Source organism: Artemia franciscana, chromosome 18 (assembly GCF_032884065.1).
Source record: "Artemia franciscana chromosome 18, ASM3288406v1, whole genome shotgun sequence".
Lineage (NCBI taxonomy): Eukaryota > Metazoa > Arthropoda > Branchiopoda > Anostraca > Artemiidae > Artemia > Artemia franciscana.
In genome coordinates, this window is record NC_088880.1 from 25,596,486 (window position 1) to 25,623,119 (window position 26,634).

Sequence of the window (26,634 nt, forward strand, 5' to 3'; positions counted from 1 at the left end):
TATTTTTTATATTCAAATAAATCAGATGGGAATTTTTTTGTAGTTTGGGTTTTGTTTTTGTTTTTTCCTTTTCTTTATGTTTTGTTTAATTTATTTTAATTCTTTTTCCGTTAAATTTCACAAAAAAAAAGACTCGATCTTTAAGATAAAAATATTTACAGTTGATAGAATCACTAGCGCCAATTATAGTATTCCGAATAGTTCATATAGAAATTTGGTACCTTAGAATTTTTTTTCTATTGCTGTCCTTCTGAATTGACACTGATGCCTTGACACTGATGCCTTGACACTGATGTCGACACAGAAACATGACGTCACCTGATCCACAGACAGACAACTTTTTTTTATATATATAGATAGATATAATTCTAAAATTATCAGGTAATTTTCTATTTTGAAATAAAAACTAAAAATTATTGCTCAGTCAACATAAATATTTTTGATATTTACATAATAGCTTTAGTGGTTCTGGACTGAAAACTAAATATGCTAATCAAATTGGGAATTGCAATCTTTTAGGTTGAAAAGGCAGATCCATTGGAATCATGAGAATGCGTGGAATAAGAAAAGCCTCACCCTCAAAAGGCCCTGTCAAGATTGTTGCCTCTATTACGTTATAACAGACATAACACGTCATTTGTGTCCCGGTGTCCCGGTCTGTAGTTTCGTTAGTCGACAAACAACTTCATGACGACATACAGCTCAATCCTTATAATGACGTCAGTCGACAGACAGACAAACAACTTATTTTTATATATATAGATATATATATATATATATATATATATATATATATATATATATATATATATATATATATATATATATATATATATATATATATATATATATATATATATATATATATATATATATATATATATATATCTATATTCACAGGTGGGACACAGGGACACAACTACAATGGTGCTTAGCTAATATGGCGCGTAACGACTTACGCGCGCGGGGGGGGGGGGGTGCGAAGTGCCCCCACCAACTAGGTGTTGGGGTGGCGCTTCGCAACAGCTAGTTTTTAAATGAAAAATTCCTATTATTTAACAAATTTTTTTTTAATTATATGATTTTATTTTCTAATCTTTTTTAGAAGGTTAATATGTTTTCATTTTTAAGCAGTTAATGCTGCCTTATCCTCTAGAGTGATTAGTGGCGCATAGTCAGTCGATAATTGTCAAATTATCGACTGTCAAATTATGTCGATTGTCAGGTAATTGTCAAATTATGGGCAAAGACTATTGCCCAACCATGTGGCATGGCTGAAATTTTAATGTGGTGTTTTTGGAGCTTACATTTCTTGTCTTATTAAACGAAAACTATGTATCATTTAATAAATCTTTTTTTTTAATCACGAGATTTTATTTTCTAAACAGTCTTCGAAGATGAATATCCTTTCAGTTTTATTATCTCTACACTTTCTTAGTTTCAATTTTAATAACTTTTTCAATTACAGTATCGGTAACCTCTGACATTTCTATTTTGCAACAGGTTTCAAGCCAAGTGCAGGAACGGTTCAAGAGTTGAACTTCAGGTCTTCAAAGAATGTTTGGGGTTATTTTAGTGTTGCTGCGTCTGGAGGACTTCATGAATTTGCGGATTCTCAATTTGGTCATTGTTTTTCTTGGGGAGAAGATCGAGAAACAGCCAGGGAGTAAGTACTCATTGTTCATTAGCTTCTTGATTTAATAAATTTTCGGTTAATAGGCCTACATGATTCATTCTTTACCTTTCTGATTATGATTACACTAGATCACATCCATTTTTTGACCAAATAGTGTCAAAATGGCAAGAAAGTCAAATTCTAGGATAATCAATCAATTTTTAACGGTCTAAGACTCCTAGTAAAAGGTTTTGAGCCCGCCCGGTATGAAAAAACGACCTTAAAGAGGGCGGACGAAGCTCTACAATATGATATGTATGTTCGATGTTATTCATAAATTGTAAACAGATATTCAAACAAATCTACTATTACTACTACTAATAACACACTACAGCTCTGAGCGGCTTGAGGCCAACACAGCTACGTAGACTCTCCACCTGACCTATCCAGTGCCTCTTTCTTAACATTCTCCCATTGTATTTGGGGACGACCTGATTTTCGTTCGGCTCTAGACACCTGGCTGACAAGGACGAACTTTGGCAATCTGTCATTCTTCATCCACAGAAAGTGTTCTAGCCATCTCAACGTTTCTCTCAATATAGCCCTAGAAAGCAAGATTGAATCACAGTTTTTGCACAGCTTACTGTTTGTGATACGGTCGGTCAGTCGGGTATCCAAAACAGTCCATAGCTAATTTCTCTGTGAAACATTAGAAAATCTTCTTCCGTTTTCAGAGTTTCCACAGTTCAAAACCATACTGTCATTCGACCGCTGTCATCCGAAACGCTGTCATCCTGATCGCTGTCATCCAATGTTCTGATCTTGGTTCACATACTTATCTTTCTATTCTTCCAAACTCAACTATGAAAAATATCCTGACCTTGGATTTTTTACTGTTAACACCTTCACTTCACTTACCGTTTTTACTAATAATACTACCTAGGTAAGTGAAGCTGTCCGCTTGACCGATATCCTTGTTACCGAAAATCACTTCATCTTCTTCTGTTCTTCTAATCTCTCTTATAAACCCTTCTTTTAATCTCCTCTTCTCTTCTAAATACTCTAATCTTGGCTTGCAGACTGATCTTCCTATTCTACCAAACTTTTTTTTAATTACGAAAAGACACCTTGAACCTTGGCTATTCTACTTTTAACATCTTCACTGCTCCCACCGCCTTTACTAATAATACCACCGCCAGTGTAAGTGAAGCTGATCATTTTTGTTACCCAGCATCACTTTTTCAATCTTAACTTCTTCCTAGTCCTAGAGACTTTGTCTTCAAAACATTAATTTTAAAACCTATTCTAGCACCATGAACTCACAAAACCTCCAAAATTCATTTATTTTGCTAACATTTTCATCTAGGATGCTTGAACCATCAGCATAATATAGGTCCAGGAGAGATTTTTTCCTCAATTGATTCCATTTTCTCCCATTGCCATCGCTGTGCTCCTTAGGACACAGTGTATCAAAATGATCCATTTAAGTGGGGATAGGATGCAACCCTGCTTAATTGCTGATTTAATTGGAAATCAGCCACTAATCTCATTCCTACCATAACCGTAACTGTATAATGAACTGTAAACTAACCATTCTATAGCTAGTTAGGTGTATAGTTAGGTTAACACACATACACTTGTTTATTCCTAATTGTTTATAAATAGGACTGGCAGGGTACCGCAAGGAACCACAGAGTGATGCTAAAATGGACCAATTAAATCTACTGTCTCTTATAAACAAATCTTATTCACTCCATCGTAGAGTAGCACTTGGCAAAAAATCGCACTTTCTTTTGCCATTTTGGAATTAGAAACGCTCAGTAGCATAAGGAGGTTACCATTAATTTCCATTGGCGATAACCCTCAGCCAAAGTCTTACAATTTTCCCTCGTGTTTACTCCCCCTCCTACTCCCCGTAGTAAGTGAAAACTACAAAAAGCGCTTTGAAAAAGCGTCTAATGTAAGCCCTTACAAAAGGTATGGATTACCCATGCTAAAAGGTGGTTTCCCGGAACGATCCCGCCAATCTACAAAGGACAAGAAATATATTCAATTTCTGTACCATAAAGTAGGTATATTCTCAAAGTTGTTGCTCTATTTTTGAACTTTGGCATAAAATACTCCTTTTCGATTGCTTTTCGAGACGTTGCTTTTAATGGATAGTTTAGTTCACGAGATAAAAGAGACCAGCAACGGGGCACTAGGAGTTGTAACATTTTATCAAACCCGGCCCGAGCCAAATCTTCTTTTTTCCTTCAGATTATGAATTGCAAAACTTTTAAGGCGATATTCAACAACATTATAATGTCTCTTAAATACAGCCTTAAATAAAGAAGTTTTGTTGTAATTGCAGATATTCTCTTTCTTGTCAGTATACGAAATAAGTTTTGACAAACTTCAAGACAGTCATTTGAAGCAAGCCAGGGTAAAGCTGTGGGCTTTTTACAGCCCTTGACATTTGCTTCATATTTAATACCAAGAAACCAGGCACCAACCCCACTTCGCACCTTTGCCGCAGAAATGCTATTTTCATACATAGCCCCAATAACGTTAATTTATTTATTTGGTATACCATACAAGGATGGAGTCCTCGCTAAAACTCTTCTATTAGCTGAATCAAACCTTTAGGGGGAAAAAGAGAACAATAGCCAAATAACATATAAGATTAAAAAGAGAACATACCTGAGGCCTGGGAGTCAAAGTGCGGAGAAGACAACCATACACCATGAAATAAACACTCAGGGGACGTCAACTCCTCAGAAGAAAAGGAAAAAAATTAATAAAAACAGAATGCTATTTTATTTGATTCTTAATTAAATAAAAACAAAGTGCTATTCTGTTTGATTCTTAACTAAATGGTCCTTTATAATGGTCCTTTGTTTGATTCTTTAACTAAAGAATCCTTTTAAAAGATCCAAACGAATGGCATCTCTGTACTGAAGAACGTAGGGAATTCCAGACCTGTTGACAAGTAATAAGGGGATTGAAATGTGACCGCATAATGGGGGTAGGAGAATGCATATATTATGTAAAGAACGAAGACTATATGGAGCTGAATCAGAAATAAACGCAGGAGTTTTTAAAGAGATTTTGGAAGATTGGCCAACATTCAAGGCCATGTAATTCGCATCAAACTATGAAATAACTCTCTCGAATATTGCCACAAGGTTAGATTTTATATCACATTCCGTGTTCCCAAACGTCCCAAGAGTTATGTCATCTGCAAAAACAACAAGAAAATCTTCATTAGAAGTAGTATTGGAACATGAACCAACATCAGGATGATACGGCTTGCAGCATGCTAGAGGCCTGGTGTTTTTGACTGTCGAAATGAGATCATTAACATAGGTCAGAAGTAAAACGGGGCCAAGAACAGATCCCTGAGAGACGCCATAATCTACTTCAGAAGGGCACTGGAAAAAAAGATCAATTGAAATAAGCCTACTAGAAAGCATTTGATCTTATACCAATATACGATAGTTTCCATAGCAGAATCCGTTGGGTCTAAGAATCAAAACCTTTACGAACATCCAAAAAAAGAGCTGCTGGGGTATGACCAGAATCTTTTCAAGAGAGCTGGCCAATCATGCTCTGTAGAGTGATTTGCTCGGAATTCAAATTGGAAATCATGTAAAAATTCTTTTGCATCCATAAAACTAAGAAGCCTGGATAGCATACCCTTCTAAAAATTTGCTGAAAACAGACAGATGAGAAATCGGCCTATAATTAGCAGGGTCACTCCGAGAACCACCTTTAAACTACACTATAACCTTAGCTCGCTTGAGAGATTCAGGGAAAATTCATATCTCGTAAGACAGATTGACAAGCTTAGCCAATGGTGACAGGATAGCTGATTGAATAGCACGGATAACCCTTTCAGGAATTCTGGCTGGCCCTGAAGACGATGGTCTTTCAAGAGTATTCACAATACGAACTACCTCAAACTCAGAAACAGATTTCAAGACCATTAACTTTAACATGAGGGTCTAAGATAGGCTCTAAAATCGTAACGAGAAGTTGCTGAGCTTGCAGAGAAAGCTGTTGTCCTCCCTATAATAGCAAAATAAGAGATAAGCGGACGATTTTACCATCGACTATCAGCGTTGTCGGAAGTGAAGGCAGAGGGGAATAGGTCTAAGAACCGAATTAATTAAATATCTTTTCTTCCTAACATCCTTTCCACATTCAGAAAATTTCTTATGATAATACTGGGCCTTAGCCTTCCGACAAAGAGAGTTAAATATGCTCCTGTAGCCTTGAACTGTTGACGATGAGCTACTGATGACTAAGCCTTGTAAAGCTTCCACAAATAATTTTTCCTTTTTTGGCGTTTATGAAGACCTGGACTCATCCATGAATTCAGCGGTGCTATCTTTTTTGAAGTATGCTGTGCTGGACCCTGATGGCAAACTTTTAGGATACCTTCACTAAATCATAAAAAGAAATCAAAAGGGCGGTTAAATTCAAACAGTTCGTGGTAACGAACTGTAGTAAGGAGCGACCCGGCTCAATAGTAAAGGAAACTCTAAAAGGAAATTTTGATACTAAAAGATACATAAAAAGAATCGATTTTTATGCTGATTTTAAATATATAAGTTTCCTTAAATTTAGTCTTACTCATCATAAGTTACGAGCCTGAGAAAATTGGCCTCATTTTGGAAAATAGGGGTAAACACCCCCTAAAAGTCGTAGAATCTTAACCAAAATTACACCATCGCATTAACCGTATCAGAGAACCTAAAATCATGATTGTTCGGATTCACCATAAAAAGTCAATTCATTTGATACCCACATTGCTACCAATTACATTTGTAAGCATTTCGTTTACTGTTGAAATTGTGATAAAAAAGGTGGCTGTATCTTTATTAAGAATACTGTTGCCAAGCATTCGCAAAAGTATTTCTAGCTATTTAGATTGACAGACAGATTTTCCAAAGCCGAAACCGCAACCTAAGACTGTCAGTTTTTTTTTTCCGTATACGTTGTTTCGCCCACAAACTGAAACTGAACCGAAACGGAAAACTGAAACTTCAAAATTAAAAAAGAAAACCAACCAACGCTATCTAATATTACCTAGCAACATTCCGAAGCTACTGAAAATACAATAAAAAGCTACAGTATTTATCGTAATTGGCTGGGTGTTCTTTAGTAAACTTAGGCTGATACATAAAAAAAAGTTCGAATTGTTGAAAAGTTAAAGTAGAAAAATCGTATAGAGTCAGAAAGAAACAAAGATTTGGAAATGATTCGAAAAGTAAAAAAAAATTAGTGGAGGAGTAAGCTTTAAAATTTCCTTACGATAGGAGGAATTGAACCTGACTGCCTGTGATCACCAGACACGCTCCCTTCCACTGCGCTATCGTAAGGTATTGATTGGTTAAATTTGTCTATTAGTTCACTCACATGCTTTTCATAGAAAAGTAATAATAGTAACTGTGCAACCGCTTCTTTATTTAGCTATTAGGAGACTTGAGGTTTTATTTATATCGATTGGTAGTTCAAAACCGTGATATCTCGGGTTATCAAAAACATGGCTGCTTAAAGTAGGATGAAAATAAATATCCTCTGATATTGTAAATATTGTTTATATTGAAATATTGTAAATATTTCAAGCTCCTTTCTACAAAAATATGGAACTTCGTATTTTTTGCCAGAACACCGATCACAGTTTTTTCTCTTTTTTTTCAGGGGGTCATTGTATCGACCAAGTAGTCCTAGAATGTCACAAGAGGGCTCATTCTAACGGAAATGAAAAGTTCTAGTGCCCTTTTGAAGTGACCAAAAAACTGGAAGGCACCTAGGCCCCCTTCCACGCTCATTTTTTCTCAAAGTCAACGGATAAAAATTTTAAGATAGCCATTTTGTTCAGCATAGTCGAAAAACATAATAACTATGTCTTTGGTGATGACTTACTCCCCCACAATCCCCGGGGGAAGGGCTGCAAGTTACGAACTGTGACCAGTGTTTACATACAGTAATGGTTATTGGGAACTGTACAGTCGTTTTCAGGGATTTTTTTTTGTTTGGGAGGGGATGAGGGGAGGAGGATATACGGGAGGATCTTTCCTTGGAGGAATGTGTCATGGGAGAAGAGAAATTCAGTGAAGGGGGCGCAGGATTTTCTAGCATTATTATAAAAAAAAACAATGAAAAAATAAATATGAAAAAGTTTTTTCAACTGAAAGTAAGGAGCAGCATTAAAACTTCAAACGAACAGAGATTATTACGCATTTGAGGGGTTCTTTTCCTCCTAAATACCTCGCTTTTTACGCTAAAGTATTTTTTAATTTCAACTATTTATTCTACGGCCTTTCTGATTCAGGGGACATTCTTAAAGAGTTGGACAAAATTTAAGCTGTAGTGTAAAGAGCGGGGTATTAACGAGGGGACAAAACCCCTCATATACAAAATAAAAATATACGAATATAGAAGTTCGTTATGTAAGTTAATTCTTAAGTAACGTTTATTTTTTACTAATAAAAACGTTCGTTAAAAATTAAAAGTTCTAGTTGCCTTTTTAAGTAGCCGCAAAATTGGAGGGCAACTAGGCCTCCTCCCCCACCCCTTTTTTCTCAAAATAGTCTGACAAAAACTAAGAGAAAGGCATTTAGCCAAAAAAAGAATTAATATGCAAATTTCATTTTAATAATATATGTGCGGAGAGCCAAAATCAAACATGCATTAATTCAAAAACGTTCAGAAATTAAATAAAAGAACTAGTTTTTTTTTTACTGAAAGTAAGGAGCGATATTAAAACTTAAAATGAACAGAAATTACTCCGTGTATGAAAGGGGCTGTTCTCTCCTCAACACCTCGCTCTTTTCGCTAAATTTATTTACTGTTTTATAAAGCAGATTTGAGAGAAAGAGTCAAACTTTAGCGTAAAGAGCGGGGCGTTGAGGAGGGAACAACCCCTTTCATACACGGAGTAATTTCTGTTCGTTTTAAGTTTTAATGCCGCTCCTTACTTTGAGTTAAAAAAAAAAACTAGTTTTTTTCCGATTCAGAAACCAAACTATCCCATGGCTAACCAGTCCGATGAGAATTAAGTAGACTCAGTTCATTATGACCAAAAATGGAACAATGGGGGATTAGATGGTGATGCTATACGCTGCGCTTGATCAAGCGCATACATCGGGAAATAGCGGGAAAATGATGAGAAATATCGCTAGCCAGAACCGAATTATCTAAGACATCTAGTGACGGAGGAGTATTACCAATAAGAGACGCATGCGTCTCAGTAACTTGTTACTTGGTTGGTGCACGAAGTAAATGTAGAGTTCCCGAAGATAGCATCATCGACAAAAAATCTATAGCTGAAACAGAATTTGGATCCAGCAGGCTAAGGTTGAAATCGCCTATAAGGATTAGTGCACAGGTATGCTTTTGGACTGAGTCCCAAACCTATTCCAGAATGCTTTTGGGAGCTTGCGTGAAAGTTTCCCATAAGCGGGAAAAGACTCATCATTTCTTCGATTGTTCCTGCAAACCGACCTTGGAGGGTGGTGTATGATAGCGTAGGAGCAGGCTTGGGTCAGTCGATAGTCCAGGAGTAGAAATATCACCGTTGGCTTGAGACAGGCAAATTTCGTCAAGTTCCAAGACTGCTGCATGTGCCTGATGAATAAGTCAGTCCTTCACTTTGGACGCCAAAAAATCCACCTCACTGAACACATTTCTGTCTAAAGGCCAGATTCTAGTCTCTTTGAAAAAGGAAATAATATAGGCAGGTGAAAACTTCTCTAGGCAAAGTGTAATACAAAGCTCAGCTACCTAGTGAATAGACACCTTGTGTCCAGGGTTTAACTAGAGCCATTTTTAACTTTAGCTTGAGACTGCTCTTAAAAGAACCAAGAATACAAATATCTAAGGATTTGAGTCGGTGGGACGAATGTAGTGGGAAAGTTAGAAGAAAAACACCGTTCATTTTTGCAGAAAGAAACACAAATTGGATTGTGGTGACTTTCATGATTATCAAGCAAAAGGAGGCATAGATTGCCTTTTGAAGAGCGGAAATGCTTCCAAAAGTGTTTTAGAGCCAACAAAAAGTATCACCACTCACCCAACCCGACAAGTGTGCAAGGTCAAGGGAGCCTAGAGGACCTCTTCGTAAAATTTCAGGCTTCAATTATTTTCGTGGAAAAATAAGAACTGGTGGAATCTGTCTGGCAATTGCATTGTTAAAGCTTACCAATGTTGTATTTTCTTCTCACTCAGTAGAGACCGTCTGTTGTACCTGTTAAACTCCTATTGGTGCCACATCTTTTGGCAGTTTCAAAATCGTAATGACTCTAGTCTCATCGACATTCCATGTGCGCTCAGCTGTAAATTGATGCCTGCTATAAACATAAAGTGTATTATCGAAAAAGTGAAACAGCTAATTTCTTGAAGCCACTTGTCCTGACTTGGCTCAGATGCACGAAGCAAGTTTCTTTTCAAAAAAGCAGTAAGCCAGTCTTTTGAAGTACTTTTTGTTTTTTCAAAGAAGGTGGAGTTTCAATTTCATTCACAAAAGCATATTGAAAAGTCAGCTTTTTAACATCATTTGAGGCAAGACCGTGATTCATTCTTGACACACTGACAAGATAATCGCACATATCCCTTTCTTGTTTGTTAGAAAAGATCTACCGATAGTGCTCTATACGGTTTTCTGCTTTCTGACTGCTGCATCAATATTGGCTTCAGACTTATCTTCATTACAGTTTAAACCCTCTTTTGCCTTTTTCAGATAATTGCAAAGGGGGCTTTTCTTTGTTTTTAAGCGGACTGCAGCTGCTCTGATTAACATCCTCCTTTCTAAAATTGATCGGACCCCTTCTATTAGACTTTCCTGCTGTGGTCTGCGGTCCCTATCCGTCTTTCGTCTGTACTTTCTGGGCATTCTTAAAAAAATACAGTCATATGCAAAGAAATAAAAAAGAAAGAGAGAGAGAAAGTGACATGAAGATGAATTGAGATTTCAGATGAAAATCATTTAAAATTTAAGATTCATGGTCATAAGCAAAGAAATAAAGCAATCATCCACTCGTTGCCCATATAGGGTAGAACCGGACACCGTCCGCTTCAAGTCGAAAAAAAGTGTCCGGATTAAATCCCCCCCCCTCCTTCACAATCTGACAGATAAGTTCATCTGGACTAAGAGCATAAAACAAATGTTGATGTTGCATTTTTTCAGTTTCTAGAATCACAGAATAATTTAGAGAAACGAGCCGAAAAATTGCTGGTATTATACTTGTAGCTTAGCACAACAATGTGCCAGGGGCAGAAAAAATGGACCTACCTAAAACAGTTTTTGTAGTTTAACTTTTGAAAGGATCAACCAACCAAACTAGAAATTCTTCATTAGTAACTCATAAGTAGCTCTGTTACTTATTCTTCCTTCGTATGACCTGACTTCGTGTCTGCTGACCTGACTACTGAAATTCCAATATAACCATCTAAAGAAACCCCATTTAAAGATATTGCACTCGTTAATGCCAAGGAAATATTCCACCGCACATGGCTCTTATTTGCTGCCTCAAATAAAGGAGTCGTTACAGAGAGTTTTATTTTTGCAACGTTTGAAATAAGTTTTCATATATTTGACATAAAATAAATTTTAAGCAAAAGTTTTAGTTTTATGCCATTTTGACATAAAATAAATTTTGACACATTTGAAGGCTACCATATCAAGCAACATATCGTAAGGATGTGACGCCTATTGTGTCATCTTTTAAGTTAGAATATTAACGTATCACGTACAGGAAAAAGCGTTTTGGTTTTGTGGGCTGGAACCTTGTAAAGACTGACCCATATTTTTAAATTATCGCTTCTTAGTAGAAACTATAACGCCCCTCAAAGCGGGCCATCTGTCTATAGTTTTTATAACTCCTTGGCTCTCAGAAATTGATTTGCAAAGCATTTGTTACTTTAACTTCTCTGACCTACTCCTTTATTATCAACTATTTCAAATATTTTGAACGAAATACGTTTTAAACGTTTTCTCTTTTATAACGTTAATAAATCCAAAATTGCTGAGACTTTGAGGAGTGAATATCAGTAAGAATTAAACTGACAATGTCATTTCATTGCGGTAGTTCATTTCAGTAATCTTCTTCTGTCTGTCGTAGCTTCTATTCCTCTTAATTTCGAAAGAGCTAAAATAATACAAAAGGGCTATTAAATCATTTTATCATTAATCTTCTTTTCTTGAGAAGTTTCGCAGCGGACAACACAGTGCAACGAGTCGCAAAAGAACCAAGGGAACGCCACATTTCAAATCTACATACTTTATTCGTTTCTTATATAGTTCTGATTAAAAGTGTCGGAGGTTGAAATTGTGGCTCCGTAGTGAATATTGTAGGCTGTTTTTTTTTTTCCATTTCCTTAATTTTTCTTTCATGTGAGTTTGATTAAGTTTTAAATAAAATGTTGTCTGAAATGTGATTGTTTATTGCAGGAATTCGGGGACACCTATGTTGCTTCACCTAATTTTCTGCTTTTTGCAGAAAATTACTACTTTTATTATATACTAGCTGTTGGGGTGGCGCTTCGCGCCAACCCAAAACCTAGTTGGTGGGGGCGCTTCGCGCCCCCCCCCCAAGCCCCCCCGCGCTCGTAAGTCGTTACGCGCCATTGTAGTTGTGTCCCTATGTCCCACCTGTGAATATAGATATATATATATATATATATATATATATATATATATATATATATATATATATATATATGTTTTTAACTGCGTGAAACTTGCGAATATACAACATTCTTTGCTGTCCCATTGTCTGTGCATATAAATAGATTGTCAGGTTTACCGACTCTTGAACATGCAACATATAATGGTCAATGGGAAAACAATCCGTATTCAGATCTATACCTCATGATTCTAATGATTGCCCTTGAGCTTTGTTGATGGTGATTGCTAATCGACCATTCCCTGAGTCGCCATCGTCATTTATATATCCCCCTGTGCATACCGGCGTCCCCTTTGTAGTTATGTCCCTGTGTCCCGGTCGTCATTTATATTCCCTGTGTCCCGGTCGTCATTTGTGTCCCGGTGTCCCAGTCTCTGATTTCTCTTTGAGTGTCGCGGGCGTCATTTATATTCCTTGTGTCCCGGTGTCCCGGTCGTCATTTATATCCCCCTGTGCCCCCCGGCGTCCCCGTTGTAGTTGTGTCATTTATATTCCCTGTGTCCCGGTCGTCATCCCGGTATACATTCGTTTTTTAATTGGTATATGATGAAATAAATTTTTAATTTTTTCCCTTTTTTTCCTTTTAGTTTTTTTATTGGTTTTGACCTTTTTTTAGGTTTTTTAGTTTTTTTCTTTTTTCTTTTGAGTTTTTTTTGAAGTTTTTATCTTTTTAGTTTTTTTATTTTTATTCATATTTTTTTAGTTTTCTTTTTCTCCTTTATTTTTCAGTTTTTTCCTTTTTTTAGTTTTTTTTTCTTTTTAGTTCTTTTAGTTTTTACCTTTTTTAGTTTTTTTTAGTTTTTTAGATGAAAATTTTTTTAGTTTTATTTCTTTTTTTCTTTTCAGTTTTTTATTGGTTTTTACCTTTTTTTTTAGCTTTTTTAGTTTTTTTTTCGTTTTTTCTTTTTACTTTTTTTTTTAGTTTTTATCTTTTTTATTTTTTTTTATTTTTATTCTTAATTTTTTTTTATTAGTTTTTAGTTTTTTTTTGTAGTTTTTGCCTTTTTTAGTTTTTTCAGTTTTTTTTTAGTTTTTAGATTTTTACCTTTTTTAGCCTAACCAGGATTTGAACCTGGGACCTTCATTCTCCGTTCTGACACCCTCTCTCACCGAGTGACTACTCCAGCATGTTCATTTTGGTGTTTTAAATGGTATATTATTAACCAAATTAATGTGTTTTACAATATACTAAGCACCGTCATAACAAAAATGACGACAACTAATTTCATGACGTCAGTCAACACAGAAATTAAGTTCTGAAATTAAGTCATGAAATTAGTTGCCGTCATTTTTGCTTTGACGGTGACGTCATTCAAGTTATATAAGACATATGTTCACGTAGAAATCTATTAATGTTTAAGTTTACAATGACTGATGAAGATGCTCAAAGAGTCTATGCCAAAAAACTTGCTGCTGATAGAGAAAGTCAGAAAAGAAAGCGTGCCGAGGAACTATCAGCAGCAAGTTTTTTGGCATAGACTCTTTGAGCATCTTCATCAGTCATTGTAAACTTAAACATTAATAGATTTCTACGTGAACATATGTCTTATATAACTTGAATAACGTCACCGTCAAAGCAAAAATGACGACAACTAATTTCATGACGTCAGCCGACACAGAAACATGACGTCACCTGACAACTAATTTCATGACGTCAGCCGACACAGAAACATGACGTCACCTGATCCACAGATCCACAGACAGACAACTTATTTTTATATATATAGAAGATAGAAGATAGATTGTGTATGTAATAAATATGTATAATAAGGTGAATATATTGTAATAAATAATATAATAAATTTATAATAAATAACTAATAAATATCATAATGAAATTTAAATAAATTAAATTTTACTGTTCTATATTCTTAGTAATCGGCTGTTTAAGATGATATTTATTTTCAAAGAATTATCAAAGTTCGAATAGAGCCAAATTCGCCTCTTACGTCAAAGTAAACAAAACAAAACGGAAGTAACCAAGATAGCATAGTATTAGATAACATAATAAATGTATAATAAATAACGAAATGAATATTCGTTTAAAGAATATTATAAATTGATAATTTACTATCTTTATATTCAATATACTTAGTAATCTATTGTGTAAAATAAGATAATCAAAATATTATCTTAAACTCAAATAGAGCCAAATTTGCTTCCTACGTCAAAGTAAAAGAAAACAAAACAGAAACAAACCAGACAGCATATAATGTATAACTAATGGTAAAAAATGGGTGGGGGGGGGGGTAAAATAACAATCACAAGCTAAAATAGATTTCGAATATTCCAAATCAATTAGTGAAAAAATTAGAAAATTTGGAATTAAAAATAATACAGGTCAAAATAATTGAGAATAAGACAAACAATCAGAAATATTGGTACCTAAAAAACGGATTATAAGAAAGATTAGGTCAAAGAACAGAGCTTTGAAACAGAAAGAAACAAAAATCGATGTACTCACATGCGTTTGAGGACACGCATCGGATTTTATCGAATGTTTGCTGATTTTATAACTCGAGCTTGAGGCTTGATGCGATCATTTTTTTTTTTGTTTATTTTATGACATTATTTAAAATGTGTTTCTTTGCCATTTCTTTAGCACATCAATTATTTTGTTTGAAACTTGCTCACAATTCTTCTGTCACTATATTATTTGTTTAGTTTTTTGTCTTTCATGTTCCAAAAATTTGTCTTTTTGAAATGTGCTAATATCCTTGAAGGAGTTGAACATTCCTGGAAATTTTAGAAAAAAGACTACTTACTGTCCACTAAACTTCAAAAAGTATATATCGTTCTAAACCACCCACAGAAGGGATTTTGATCCCTTGTGTGGATGGGGAAACTTCAACTTCCTTATAAACAATACACCATCTGCCCCAAAGTGTTTCTCGAAGTAAACCATCTAATGGTGAATTCCCGATAAATTGGAAAGCTTTGGTGTTTGGCTTTACTTAATTTTCAAAGTGTATTTTTGTGACTGAGCAAGGTGACTCCCCTCATATATAGAACAATTTCTGTTACCTTTAACTTTTTGTGCTGCTTTTAATTTTCACTTGAAACACTCGTTCTTAAAAATATTATGCTTCATAATCTTAGTTTGGGCTAGTATATCTTTCAATATCCAGTTTTTTTTTTTTTTTTTTTTTTTTTTTTTTTTTTTTTTTTTTTTTTTTGATTGAAATTACCTAAAAAGGGTATAAACTTATTCCAAAAATGTGATTTTAGGACAACAACTGAGTATCTGATCATTTAGGGCAACAGTTGAGTATCTGATCACATTGCTAGTGATAAAAGATTTTCTTTTGTCAATTTTTTGGGAATTTAAAGTAATAACCTGAAAATGCTCGAAAATGGTTTTGATCAAAATGAAAAGTTCACCACTAGCATCTGAATTGTCAAAAATCCCGTGCGGGGAAGTTACAGCCCCCACACCTTGAACAACTAGTAAAATCACTTTTGCGTAGGTAACACTGATGAGTCCTCCTTTTTTTTTCTTTTTTTTTGTATTTTAAAAATTTGTCTTTTAGAAATATGGTAATAGCCTTAAAGGAGCTGAGCATTCGTGGCGATTTTAGAACAACTGTTGAATATCTGATTACACTGCTAGAGACCAAAGATTTTCAGGAGCTGAAGCTATCAACTACATGGCTTGACTCAATGATTGCTCAGCGTTTTCGAACCGAAAAACCAGACGTACTTCTAGCTCTAATTTGTGGTGCACTACATGTGGCCGATCAGGCACTCCTTAACGCTTTCCAAAACTTTCAAAATTCTTTGGAGAGGTAAGTGTTTTTTTATATACCGTTTGTGGTGCCAAGTAGATTAGAACATGAAACTCTGATGCCAGTATGAATCAATTGTTGACAAAAAATTAACATACCCACTTCCCCTACAAATATGTCTTCATGTCTATCAGCCCCTCCATACATAGGAGATATAATCAAATAAATCCACAAGATCAAAATAATATTTAAGTTCACTTTAACCTTAGAAGGGGTTAAAAAAAACCATTAACTACATCGTAATGTACCTTCAATGCTCTGACTTAAAAATCAACTCTAAACTCCTTTTTTAACGTACATTACTCAACATTAAAATACAAATGTAATAAAATTAATACTCGTGATTTAACACCGTATTATCAATTTTTTTTATACTATTGATCGAATCGTTAAAATCACATTTAGAAAATAATTCATTCTTCAACAGCCTTTTAAACTCCAATTACACCACTACTAGTTTTATGTCCCCATCTAACGAATACGATAACTTAATCCCCCGTAGTATTGGTGGCCTATTTTAGGTTATATAGTATATAACCTAAAATCAGAAATATTTTAGTGTTTTTCCTTCGTCATGCTAATCTCTTGTTGAATTTCTCAGTTTCTGACAGAAGTCCACTCTTGGTAGGGATCTGATAATCCTAATACCCAATTGAGCAGCAATACCCAATTATTCTTGTGCTGGTGTTAATAAGTATCAACTTAATTCTATATCTTCTATATAAAAGTGCAGAACTAAAAAAAAAAAAAAAAAAAAAAAAAAAAAAAAAAAAAAAAAAAAAAAAAAAAAAAAAAAAAAAAAAAAAAAAAAAATCAGATGTTTCTCTACTTCTCGGTAGATAGCTAGAGTATTAGTTTTGTTCATGGAGTAATGGAGGGATGGAAGTATATTTTCAAATATGTCAGCCTGAGGTAGCTGAACTCTTTGATGAATTGTTACCCGTAGTAGAAGCTTTTGCTTTTAGAAAATATTTTATCATTTTTGTGTGTGCCCAAAAGCATTATATTACTAGATACTAATAGGTGCTAGTTTAATTGATGCTTATGCATCTTTTCTTTAAGTAAAACGGTCATTGTTTTGCTGTTGTGCTTGCAGTCCATTTGAAATCTACCTTCAGTGTTTCAAAATTTTCTTTATTGTTCTGGTCATTAACAAGAATTTCAACTTGTCTCAACTTTCCCAATGTAGTTTCACGGGTAGTTGGAGTTTAGCAGTGTAAGATCTTTAGTTGTACATTGATGATTGTGCTCATCAATCATTGTGATTGCTTAAAGTATGCTGGTGAAAAAACATTTTTTTTTTAATGTAATATTCTTAATTTAAAATTCTGAAAGATCAGAACTAAATAGTTCTGGAACGTAGGCACTCCGAAGGACGGATAAGGATTTGCTAGATGCTTTCCAGAGAAATTTTTTTGGGTATGCTTCTGACTGACCATGTTTCAAACGGTAAACTGTACAAAAGATTTAATTCAATCCACTTTCTTGGGCTATAATGAGAGAAATGTTGAGATGGCTAGGATACTTTCTGAGGATGAAGGATGACAGATTTTTCAATGTTAGTCTTTGTTGGCCAATCATGTTGGGCCAAACGAAAAGCAGATCGTCCCTGAATGGGGTGGGAGGATGCCACAAGGAAAGATTTAAGGGAAGTCGGAACTTCTTGGGAGGGTGTGAAGATGGAGGTTTTGAATAGACAGAGATGAAGAAGGAGCGTGCTTAGATTTGCTGGCCTCAGGCGTCTTTGTGCTGGAGTGAGTAGATAGCAGTAACAGTAGCAGTAGTAGTGAAGTAACAATTTAAAAGTAAACATTGCATTATTTTGTATCTTGATACTATAGGAAAAGACCGATAAAAAAGCAACGAAAATTATGAAAAAACAAAATTAGTTGTTATTTCAGTGAAAAGCTGCCATTTCTGGAGTAGTTCTCAGGAGACTAATTAATATCTATTCTTGATTATTCACTTACCAGTTAGCCTACGATAAATTGTCTGAAGAGGTGCTATATGGCCTTTTTGGGAAAACAATGATTTATGGTCAATCTCCTTAAGTAAGTTCCATTATTAGACTTAATCTATTTTTTGTTACTTTATTTAATTCCTATAACATTTGGCAGTCTCTTCTAGTTCCATTTCAAATATTTGAAGCTGGAACTTTTGATATCAGAATAGTATTTATCAAAATGCCTTGAAGAAGAATCTTTTTTAGCTCAGAACTTACTGAAACGGTTAAAAAGCAAAGTAAGATTTTTAGTTTTCCTGTAAAATTTTATCCTGTTTAACTGTAAATTTTTTCGATCAGGTTTGAATAAATAATTAAATAATCTATATTCTTTCCCTTTATCACAATGCAATAACATGGGTATCGTCAACCAAAAAAAAGAGAAAAACGCAAAAAGACGCAAGATAAAGAACACACATGATGAGCTATCACTTCGATTTGAGGATATTGTCGTTGTAGTGCTTCACATAGTATGGAACAAAGGAGTTTAAAAATCTTGTCGTTGAGTGTGTATTTCTGTTACGTAACTTACCTTCTTTTGAATTACCTTGGTTGAAGTGTCGAAGACCAAATAACTGTGTATATACTATGTGATTTTTGTCTTTGAATGACTGCACAAATATTAAGCCGTGGTTAGAGTAGGTGTGTAGTCACTATATTTTTTAAACTAAAAAAAAAAAAAAACTGAAACAAGTGGAAACAGTCAACGCCATCTAGCATTACCCAGAAAAGTCATAAGGCTATTTATAAAACTATGTAAAATATAGGATATGCTTGTTCTTTTTGTCTTTTGCTAAAATGGAAAAAAAATTGTATTTGTCCACTTTTTTTTTCAAACTAGTTTAAGCAACCAGTTTCACTCACTAACTTCTAAGTTTTAGAACTTAATAATCTATCTATTATCTAGCACTTATTTTTGCTGCTATCTCATTTAGTAACGCTCTCTAACTTATTCAAGTGCTAATTTATTTAAAAGCACTAACTACTTTACGTTGAACTGTTTCTTTACTTTAACAAAACTTTACTGTTTCTTTCTTTAACAGAATTCTTTCGTTACTTGCTTTTTCTAGCGCTTCTTTGAAGCAATGTCGTTTTGTTTGGAAGCAATGTAGTTTTAACACGAGGAAACAATATTTTAAATGTTATTTCGGTTCATCGAGGACATATCCTATATTATTAACGAGTAATAATTGTATATGCAAATTATCTCGAAAATATCTGAGATTATTTCTCGAAAACAACATTAACCTGTAATTGATGTAAGCCAACTGTTTTTAGAGGTCAAGTACTCCCCGCTTACACTCTCAAAAACACGGAAGATGTGGAGTTGATCTATGAAGGGGTTAAATACGTTGTACAAGTGACGAAATGCGGTCCAAATTCATATTTCTTAGTCCTGAATGGGTCTTATAAGGAAGTTGAAGTTCACCGTCTGGCAGATGGCAGTAAGTATTATTGTTTTGTTTTATCAACTCTATTAGTTCTTAAATATTAATTGTTATTATTTAATTTAAATATTATTAAATATTATTTACTAATTATTTATTAACTTTTTTATTTTGCTACTCCCTCATTTAGAAAAAAATTATTACAGAAAAAATATCTCGTTATCTCGGTCTCTTGAATTTTTAGAAGATTTAAAAAGTTTAGACTCACCAAGAGTAATTGAAAGTTTTTGCGACTAAGTATCTGTATGGTATTGGGAAAAAGTTATTTGCAAGCTCTGTAGATTTAAAATGATCGTTCGATAATGAAATAAAAAGCTCTCTAATATTAAGATCATTGCATATACGGGTTTATCAATTTGATTAGGATAAAAAGGATAGAGCCATTTATTTGAGAGCCATTTAGAGCCATTAAATGGCTCTAATCTCCTTTAGAGCCATTTATGGTGCATCGGGTTTTGACAGCTAATTGCCGATGTTTTAGCTGCTGGTTCTTTTTACAGAGATAGTTAGTAAACCTGTCGCCCAGCCTTGCAGCTGTGTGAATTGAACCCTATACTCCGTATTACCAAGCATATCATCAACCCACAGATACCACAGATTACCTATATGGTAATCTGTGGTATCTTTACCGCATACATTGCATATGTGGTACCAAAGATTACCAATTAATTAGCGTTGATGTTAGTTTATTTATCTTCTCTTTGCTGTTTACGACTTTTATGGGTTTCTATTCTTTCAGATAACGATATTTTTTATTCGGATACGTAGTATGAATATGTAATTCGTACATTGTCATGTAATAGGGCAAGAATTAATTTTTATCTTGTTTGAACATATCCAAAAATAGATCTGAACTATTAACATGTTGTTGTTTTTGGTCCGATGAGCAAACGCGGTTTTTTCGATTTAATTTGTTCACGCGCCAATTTTTGCGTAAAAATGTAAACACACTACTTTCTGGTATAATTAAGGTGTCAGATATCTCATGCAATTTCAATTTACTGTCCACCAAAACAAATTGGTGGAATTTTTCTTATTTTCTTGAGATCAATTGCCGAGACTGGGGTAACATTAGCGTTTAGCATCATCTGTGCTTCTACGATCTCATCTAAATATGTCATATACAGCACAAAGACGTCTTAATACGTGTAGTAAAGCGTAAGAACGCGGAGCTTTATCTGTGCTTTTACGGTTATGTGCAAATGCAGCATATGCAGCACAAAGATATCTAAATACAGCAAAAGAGGGTTCGTCATTATCGTTGAATGTAAGACCGTGTCTAAATATAGCATATACAGCAAAAAGGAATCGAATATACAGCATATACATGACATCTACTACATACCTCGTCTCAATGCTGTATATATGACATAATGACGTCTAAATATAGCAGAAGAACGTTCAGAGGTATCTGTTCTTCTACAACTGTATCCAAATACATTATGTACAGCTTAAAGACATCTAAATACAGCTCAAAATCTTTAAGCGTAAACTATACTTGTACGACCGCGTCTAAATATAGCATATAAAGCACAAAGAGAGTAATGTACTGCATAAACACTACATCTAGTACAGGCCATATCTAAATGCAGCATACAGAACGCAAAAATGTCTAAATACAGTACAAAAGCGTTCAGCGTTGTAATTGCTTGTACGACCACGTCTGAATGCAGCATATACAACACAACGACGTCTATAATATAGAGCATATACACCGCATCTATTACAGACCACGTCTAAATTCAGTACGAAAACGCTCAACGTTTTCTGTGCTTGTACGACTATATCAAAACACACTGTACCGATTATTAATAGTTACTACTGTGTTAAGACTCTCCATAACGCTTACCAATCCACTATTTCCCTTCAACAGCATTCTTTTTGGGCATAATAGAAAACAATGTTTATTAAAAAATATGAAATTATTTTTACCCGTTAGTTTGAAAATTACGAAAATGAATCCACGTTAATTTCAAAATGTTATGAAACTTTTACAACTATTGTTTGAGGTTGTTACTGTATTGAAATTGTTTAGACCTATCAAAACTGTTGCCATATAAAGGCTCACTTGTTAAGTGACCCGTTATGTTGTTCTCTTCGGTCTCTTGATTTATGCTGATGCCGCCAGTTCTTACATGAAGGGATATGGCGGTGCAGAAATGTGGATATTTTCTTTAAAGTTTAATATTTTTGTATCCCAATGTCCTGTTATAGAATATATAAAAGGAAATAAAGAGAATTTTATTGCATGGCTTTTCATGTGATTGAATTAAGGGTAGTGGTGTCAGTTGGAGGATGAAGGGATATAATCCCCTAGATTGTTTCCCCCCTAGATTTCCAAAGATACCTATTTGGGACAATATTCATTGAAAAATGCCTTTAATTTGGAATTTATTTGAAAAAGTTGTTAAAACAGCAAACTTGCTCGCCCCCTAGATTTTGAAAAATATATCCCCCCCTAAACTTTCCTGAATTAAGGAAACTATTTACAGGACTCTTCCTGAGTTAGAAACTACTTTTGTATTTTTGACCACCCTCTCTTTGTTCAGAAAAAAATGTCTGGTCCCCCTATCCCCTAGGGACTAGCTATATATAACTATCTTAATCTTTGCTTGATATTTTGTTCTTTGTCTGAGATTTTCTATTGCTTGCAATGAATAGTTAAGCTTCCATCGTTTTTAAAAAAGATATATCATAGATGTAGTCCATATCCCATGGTTACCCTTTTAGAGTTTAGATACGGTCTTTCTGAAAAATCTATTCAGATCAAGTGCAGCCCACAGGCCTTAGCGTTTAGATACAGCCTTTCTGGAAGGTCTATTCAGATCAATTGCAGCCCACAGGCTATAGCGTTTTGATATGGAATTTCTGTAACATCTATTGTAGCTCACAGCCCTTAGTGTTTACATACGGCCTTTCTGAAAAATCTATCCAGTTTCTTATTTTATTTGGATAATATGAATTGTTTTTATCTTAGGTCTTCTGATCTCATTTGATGGGGCCAGTTACACAACTTACATGAAAGAAGAAGTGGATCGATGGCGAGTTGTTATTGGCAATCAAACGTGCGTCTTTGAAAAAGAAAACGATCCAACTATACTTCGTACTCCGTCTGCTGGGAAATTGATCTGTTTCAGAGTTGAGGAAGGAGGACACGTAAATTCTGGAGATATCTATGCAGAAATTGAGGTATTTAAAAACTACTGTAATTAATTTATGTCGAGAAATATACTGTATACCACTCTCTATGCCCTGGTTTGGGAGTTTTTGACTCTTGCACTCCTCACTCTAAAAAAAACCTCACTCAAAAACCCCACTCCCACAGAAATACTACACCCTAACCTCAAAGCTCCATTGTAGTCAATTTACTAAGATATTACAATGTTATGAATTTTAAAAAAGAGGATTTTAAATTCTGGAGATATCTATGCCCAAATTGATGTCAATTATTAAGTACCAAGAACAGGACAATTGAAACCTGATTGCTTTAACTGTTAAAGTGCAAATTTTAACTAGTCTCAAAAAATTAAGAAAAATTGGAGAATTTGATCTTTAATGAAAACAAATTCCATATGCAGCTATACAGTTCTTGGTAGCGGTGCCAATTTAAAAAGAGGAAACATTGGTGAAAAAATCAGCAAAAATAAGCTAAAAATTATGGCACTAAACAGCTTACGAAGCCGTAGCGTTCCTGTGAAGGTTTAGTCTTACATGGGAATTAATAGATTGTTAATGTTGCAATTTTTCGGACGAAAACAGTGGCCAAATCCTGAAGATTTTCATACAGAAATTGATGTTTTTAATAACTCTATTATTGGAAGTACCAACGACATTGAAGATTATTGAACGTTGAACGTACCAATGACATTGAATGACATTGAAGATTATTGCTTGAATTGCTTAGGTGAAAATTTATAGATCCGTATGTGTCTTAAAAAATTAGACGAATCTGGAGTTAAATTTTAAAGATAAAGAGCTCCATATGCGGTTCTTCGCAGTAGTGGGTGCCCAATTAAAAAATAGAAATGTGGATGAAAAATCAGCTAAAGTAAGCTAAAACCTTGTACAGCAAATAGCTGACGGAATTTCACAATTCTTTTGAAAGTATAGTAGTTCTTGGGAATTAACAGATTGTTAATGTTACAATTTTTCGGACGAAAAGTGTTGCCGAATTTAACTACTTATTTTTGCCTATGTATTTTTTGAGTTCAATATGGTAAAACTGATTAGACTGTGGTACTGGATTAAAACCTCAGAATCATTAAATATCCAAAAATCTGAGAGGACCATGTTTTTGTGGCATGATAAGACCTAAGATGGGTCCATAGGAAACTTTTTTTTTATCATTCTGATGTCCATAACACTTTAAACACTGGTAAGATTTCGTCATGCTTTTCACTTCACTTCTTTTCTTCAGGCAACGGTTGTCAGTATTTTTCTTTATGTACTAGCTGAGTCTAAAATGGCAACTGAGTCCCTAAGTTCAATCTCCCCTCTGAGAGCATATCTATCTGCTATGTCCCTGTTGAACTTGTAAAAAATCTCTCTTATCTTGTCTCTGTGTTGTCTAACGGTAGCTCCATAGATGCAGAAGCATGCTGACGAGTATCGAATGCCTCGTTTATCGTTGAAAGGCTCGACACCCTCCGGAAAATGCCATACATTTCTAGGCACACAAAGATATGAATTTACAACGCATCCGTAACCTTGGTCCTGCTATATACAGCGGAAAAATGACCTCTTAAATCTTCAGTCCTCAAAACGATAGACGTCTGTCTGACGAAATGGCTCCGTAGAATTTACACACTTCGGTGGTATGATTTTGTAAGTAATATTAGGTTGGTTGCGCTCACCCACAAGTGCCATTCCCGTTCAAATAGCGCAACATACTCTCAAGTCGTTTGGACGCCTCCTACGTATGCCGACAACAACCCCAGCCCAAGCAGTTATGTCAGTCAAGGTAGAAGGATAGCCTCAATAAAGTCTTGGAGATGGCTAACATTTCTGTCGACGAGGCCTCATCCTTAGCAGTAAACCGGTCAGTCTGGAGGAACAGAGCTGTGTAACTACGTGAGAGCCTTAAATCAAGTAAGTTAAGTTCTAGATCCCCGCTGGGAATATAAGATCTCTTAGGTTTTCGAAATTTACCTTTTAGCCTAAACGAGCAGGGTTGCGACGCTCTACGCCGCCCCCAAAGTGGCAGGAGCTTTAAGTCATGCTCTGGGTGCCCGCAGGGAGTATAAGTTCTCTTGGGTTGACCACATTTAACGGTCCTCCTGGAAGAGAAGGGTTGCGACTCTCTACACCACACTCAATGGGGGAGGGCTCTTAAGTCAAGTAAGTCAAATTCTAGCGGTCGCGGAGAATTTAAGTTCTCTTGGATTTTCTTATTTTGTTTTCATCGATATTTGAAATCTAAATACCACTGACTGGACCCAAAACATTTTTTCGATAAATATTACCATACTAAGCTTAAAAATTTTGCAGGTGATGAAGATGGTAATGACTTTGAGCGTCACAGAATCTGGCTGTCTCTATTATAATAAAAGACCTGGAGCTGTTTTAGATGCAGGTGATATTATTGCACATTTGGATTTAGATGACGCTAGTCGAATTCAGAAGCCAAAGCTTTTTGAAGAAAAGTTTCCAACCGGGAACGTGGAATTGACCCAAAACGATAAGCTGAATCAAATTTATAAACAATGCCGAAATTTTCTTGACAACGTTTTGGCAGGTTGGTTTCATTTTATTTTATTTGTCTTTTTTTTCCATGTACTCGCTTATTTTCGTTGCTTTATTTCTATTTTATGTTATATCAAATTACTTTATTTTATATTGTACAATCTTGTTCGTATTGTATTCCTTCTACTTAATTGATTATACTTAATTATTACTTTATTTTACATTATTTTGCTTTATTTATATCTCTATATGTATTTTAGTTCATTTATTTTTGTTTATCTATTTGTAAAATTTTTGGAAAAAATTAATAAAATGATCATGCAACCGTCCAGAGATATTTGAGCATTCTGGCATAAAAAGTATTACAGAAGTGCTGCATATATCGTGGGTGCTGCAGAGACTGCTGCAGAGTTGTGCTGCAGAATCAAATCCTGTAGCGCCAGGGCCATCACTTAGAAACAACATCTCAAGATTCACTGGCAAAAGGTCACAAGGCTTGAAAAAATATACCAAATTATACTTTTGGAAATATCTTTTGAACTTGCGGCCCCAACCAGTGAAGTTTTTGAACAATAAGTCCTACTCTGCTTTCAAGTCACGTGATCACAATTTCTCCGTCATTAACAGTTCTTGTGTAATTATTGATTGATACCTTCATTTTTACGGCACTTGGTATTAACCAAATCACATAGAGCAATCGCAAATTCTGTCGGTCTGTCGGTCCCGGTTTTGCTACTTTAGGCACTTCCAGGTAAGCTAGGACGATAAAATTTGGCAGGCATATCAGGGACCGGACCAGATTAAACTAGACCTACGTTGCCTGGGCAACGTGAAGTGTTGCGGCAACCTTTGTCCGGCTTTGCCGATTAAAGTGTTGCGAGAGCAACACTTTGGTTTTGTTTCTTCGCTATCGGTTAAATGCTGAAGTTGTCAGCCTATCGAAGCTTTTAAAACAGTATGTTCAAAGAAGAACGCAATCAGTAATCACATGATCACACCCCAGCGTTGAAAAAACAACAACAAAAGAATATTGAAAGAAAGGACTAAATTGACTTTGCAGCCAGTTGAACATTATCTTTTTCAATCGTAGACATCGTAACGGATGAAAACTAGGAACAATATCTTGTATAATCTAGTTGGTATTAATTATAAAACTATCCGGAGCTTTTCAGGATCAAAATACCATAGATGACATTCTATTAATTATTACGAAACTACCTCATTGTTTCGTATTATCGTTTGTACCCGTTGCGTAACATCTTAATTCTAGGTTACAGTGATTGATAGACCATCGATATGAACTTTCTTACCGACAGATTTACAGGGATCGAATACAATGTGCACCAATTTGGACAAATTTCTAGCCTAAAGTGAACCGATTTTTACTTACAAGTCCCTCTCCCGAGATAGACATTAAGTTCAACCGGAAA

The 26,634-nt window shown here is 34.9% G+C and overlaps 1 protein-coding gene across 1 annotated transcript in view; it reads left to right on the forward strand.

Annotated features, from left to right (window-relative positions):
* LOC136038804 (acetyl-CoA carboxylase-like) overlaps positions 1 to 26,634 on the forward strand; it is a gene marked incomplete in the record, with an annotated part of 240,102 nt that overhangs the window by 93,298 nt on the left and 120,170 nt on the right. Inside the window, 5 exon segments of the mRNA XM_065722186.1 lie at positions 1,504 to 1,666; positions 15,818 to 16,072; positions 19,353 to 19,519; positions 22,500 to 22,711; positions 25,010 to 25,256. Coding sequence (XP_065578258.1) covers positions 1,504 to 1,666; positions 15,818 to 16,072; positions 19,353 to 19,519; positions 22,500 to 22,711; positions 25,010 to 25,256 — 1,044 coding nt within the window.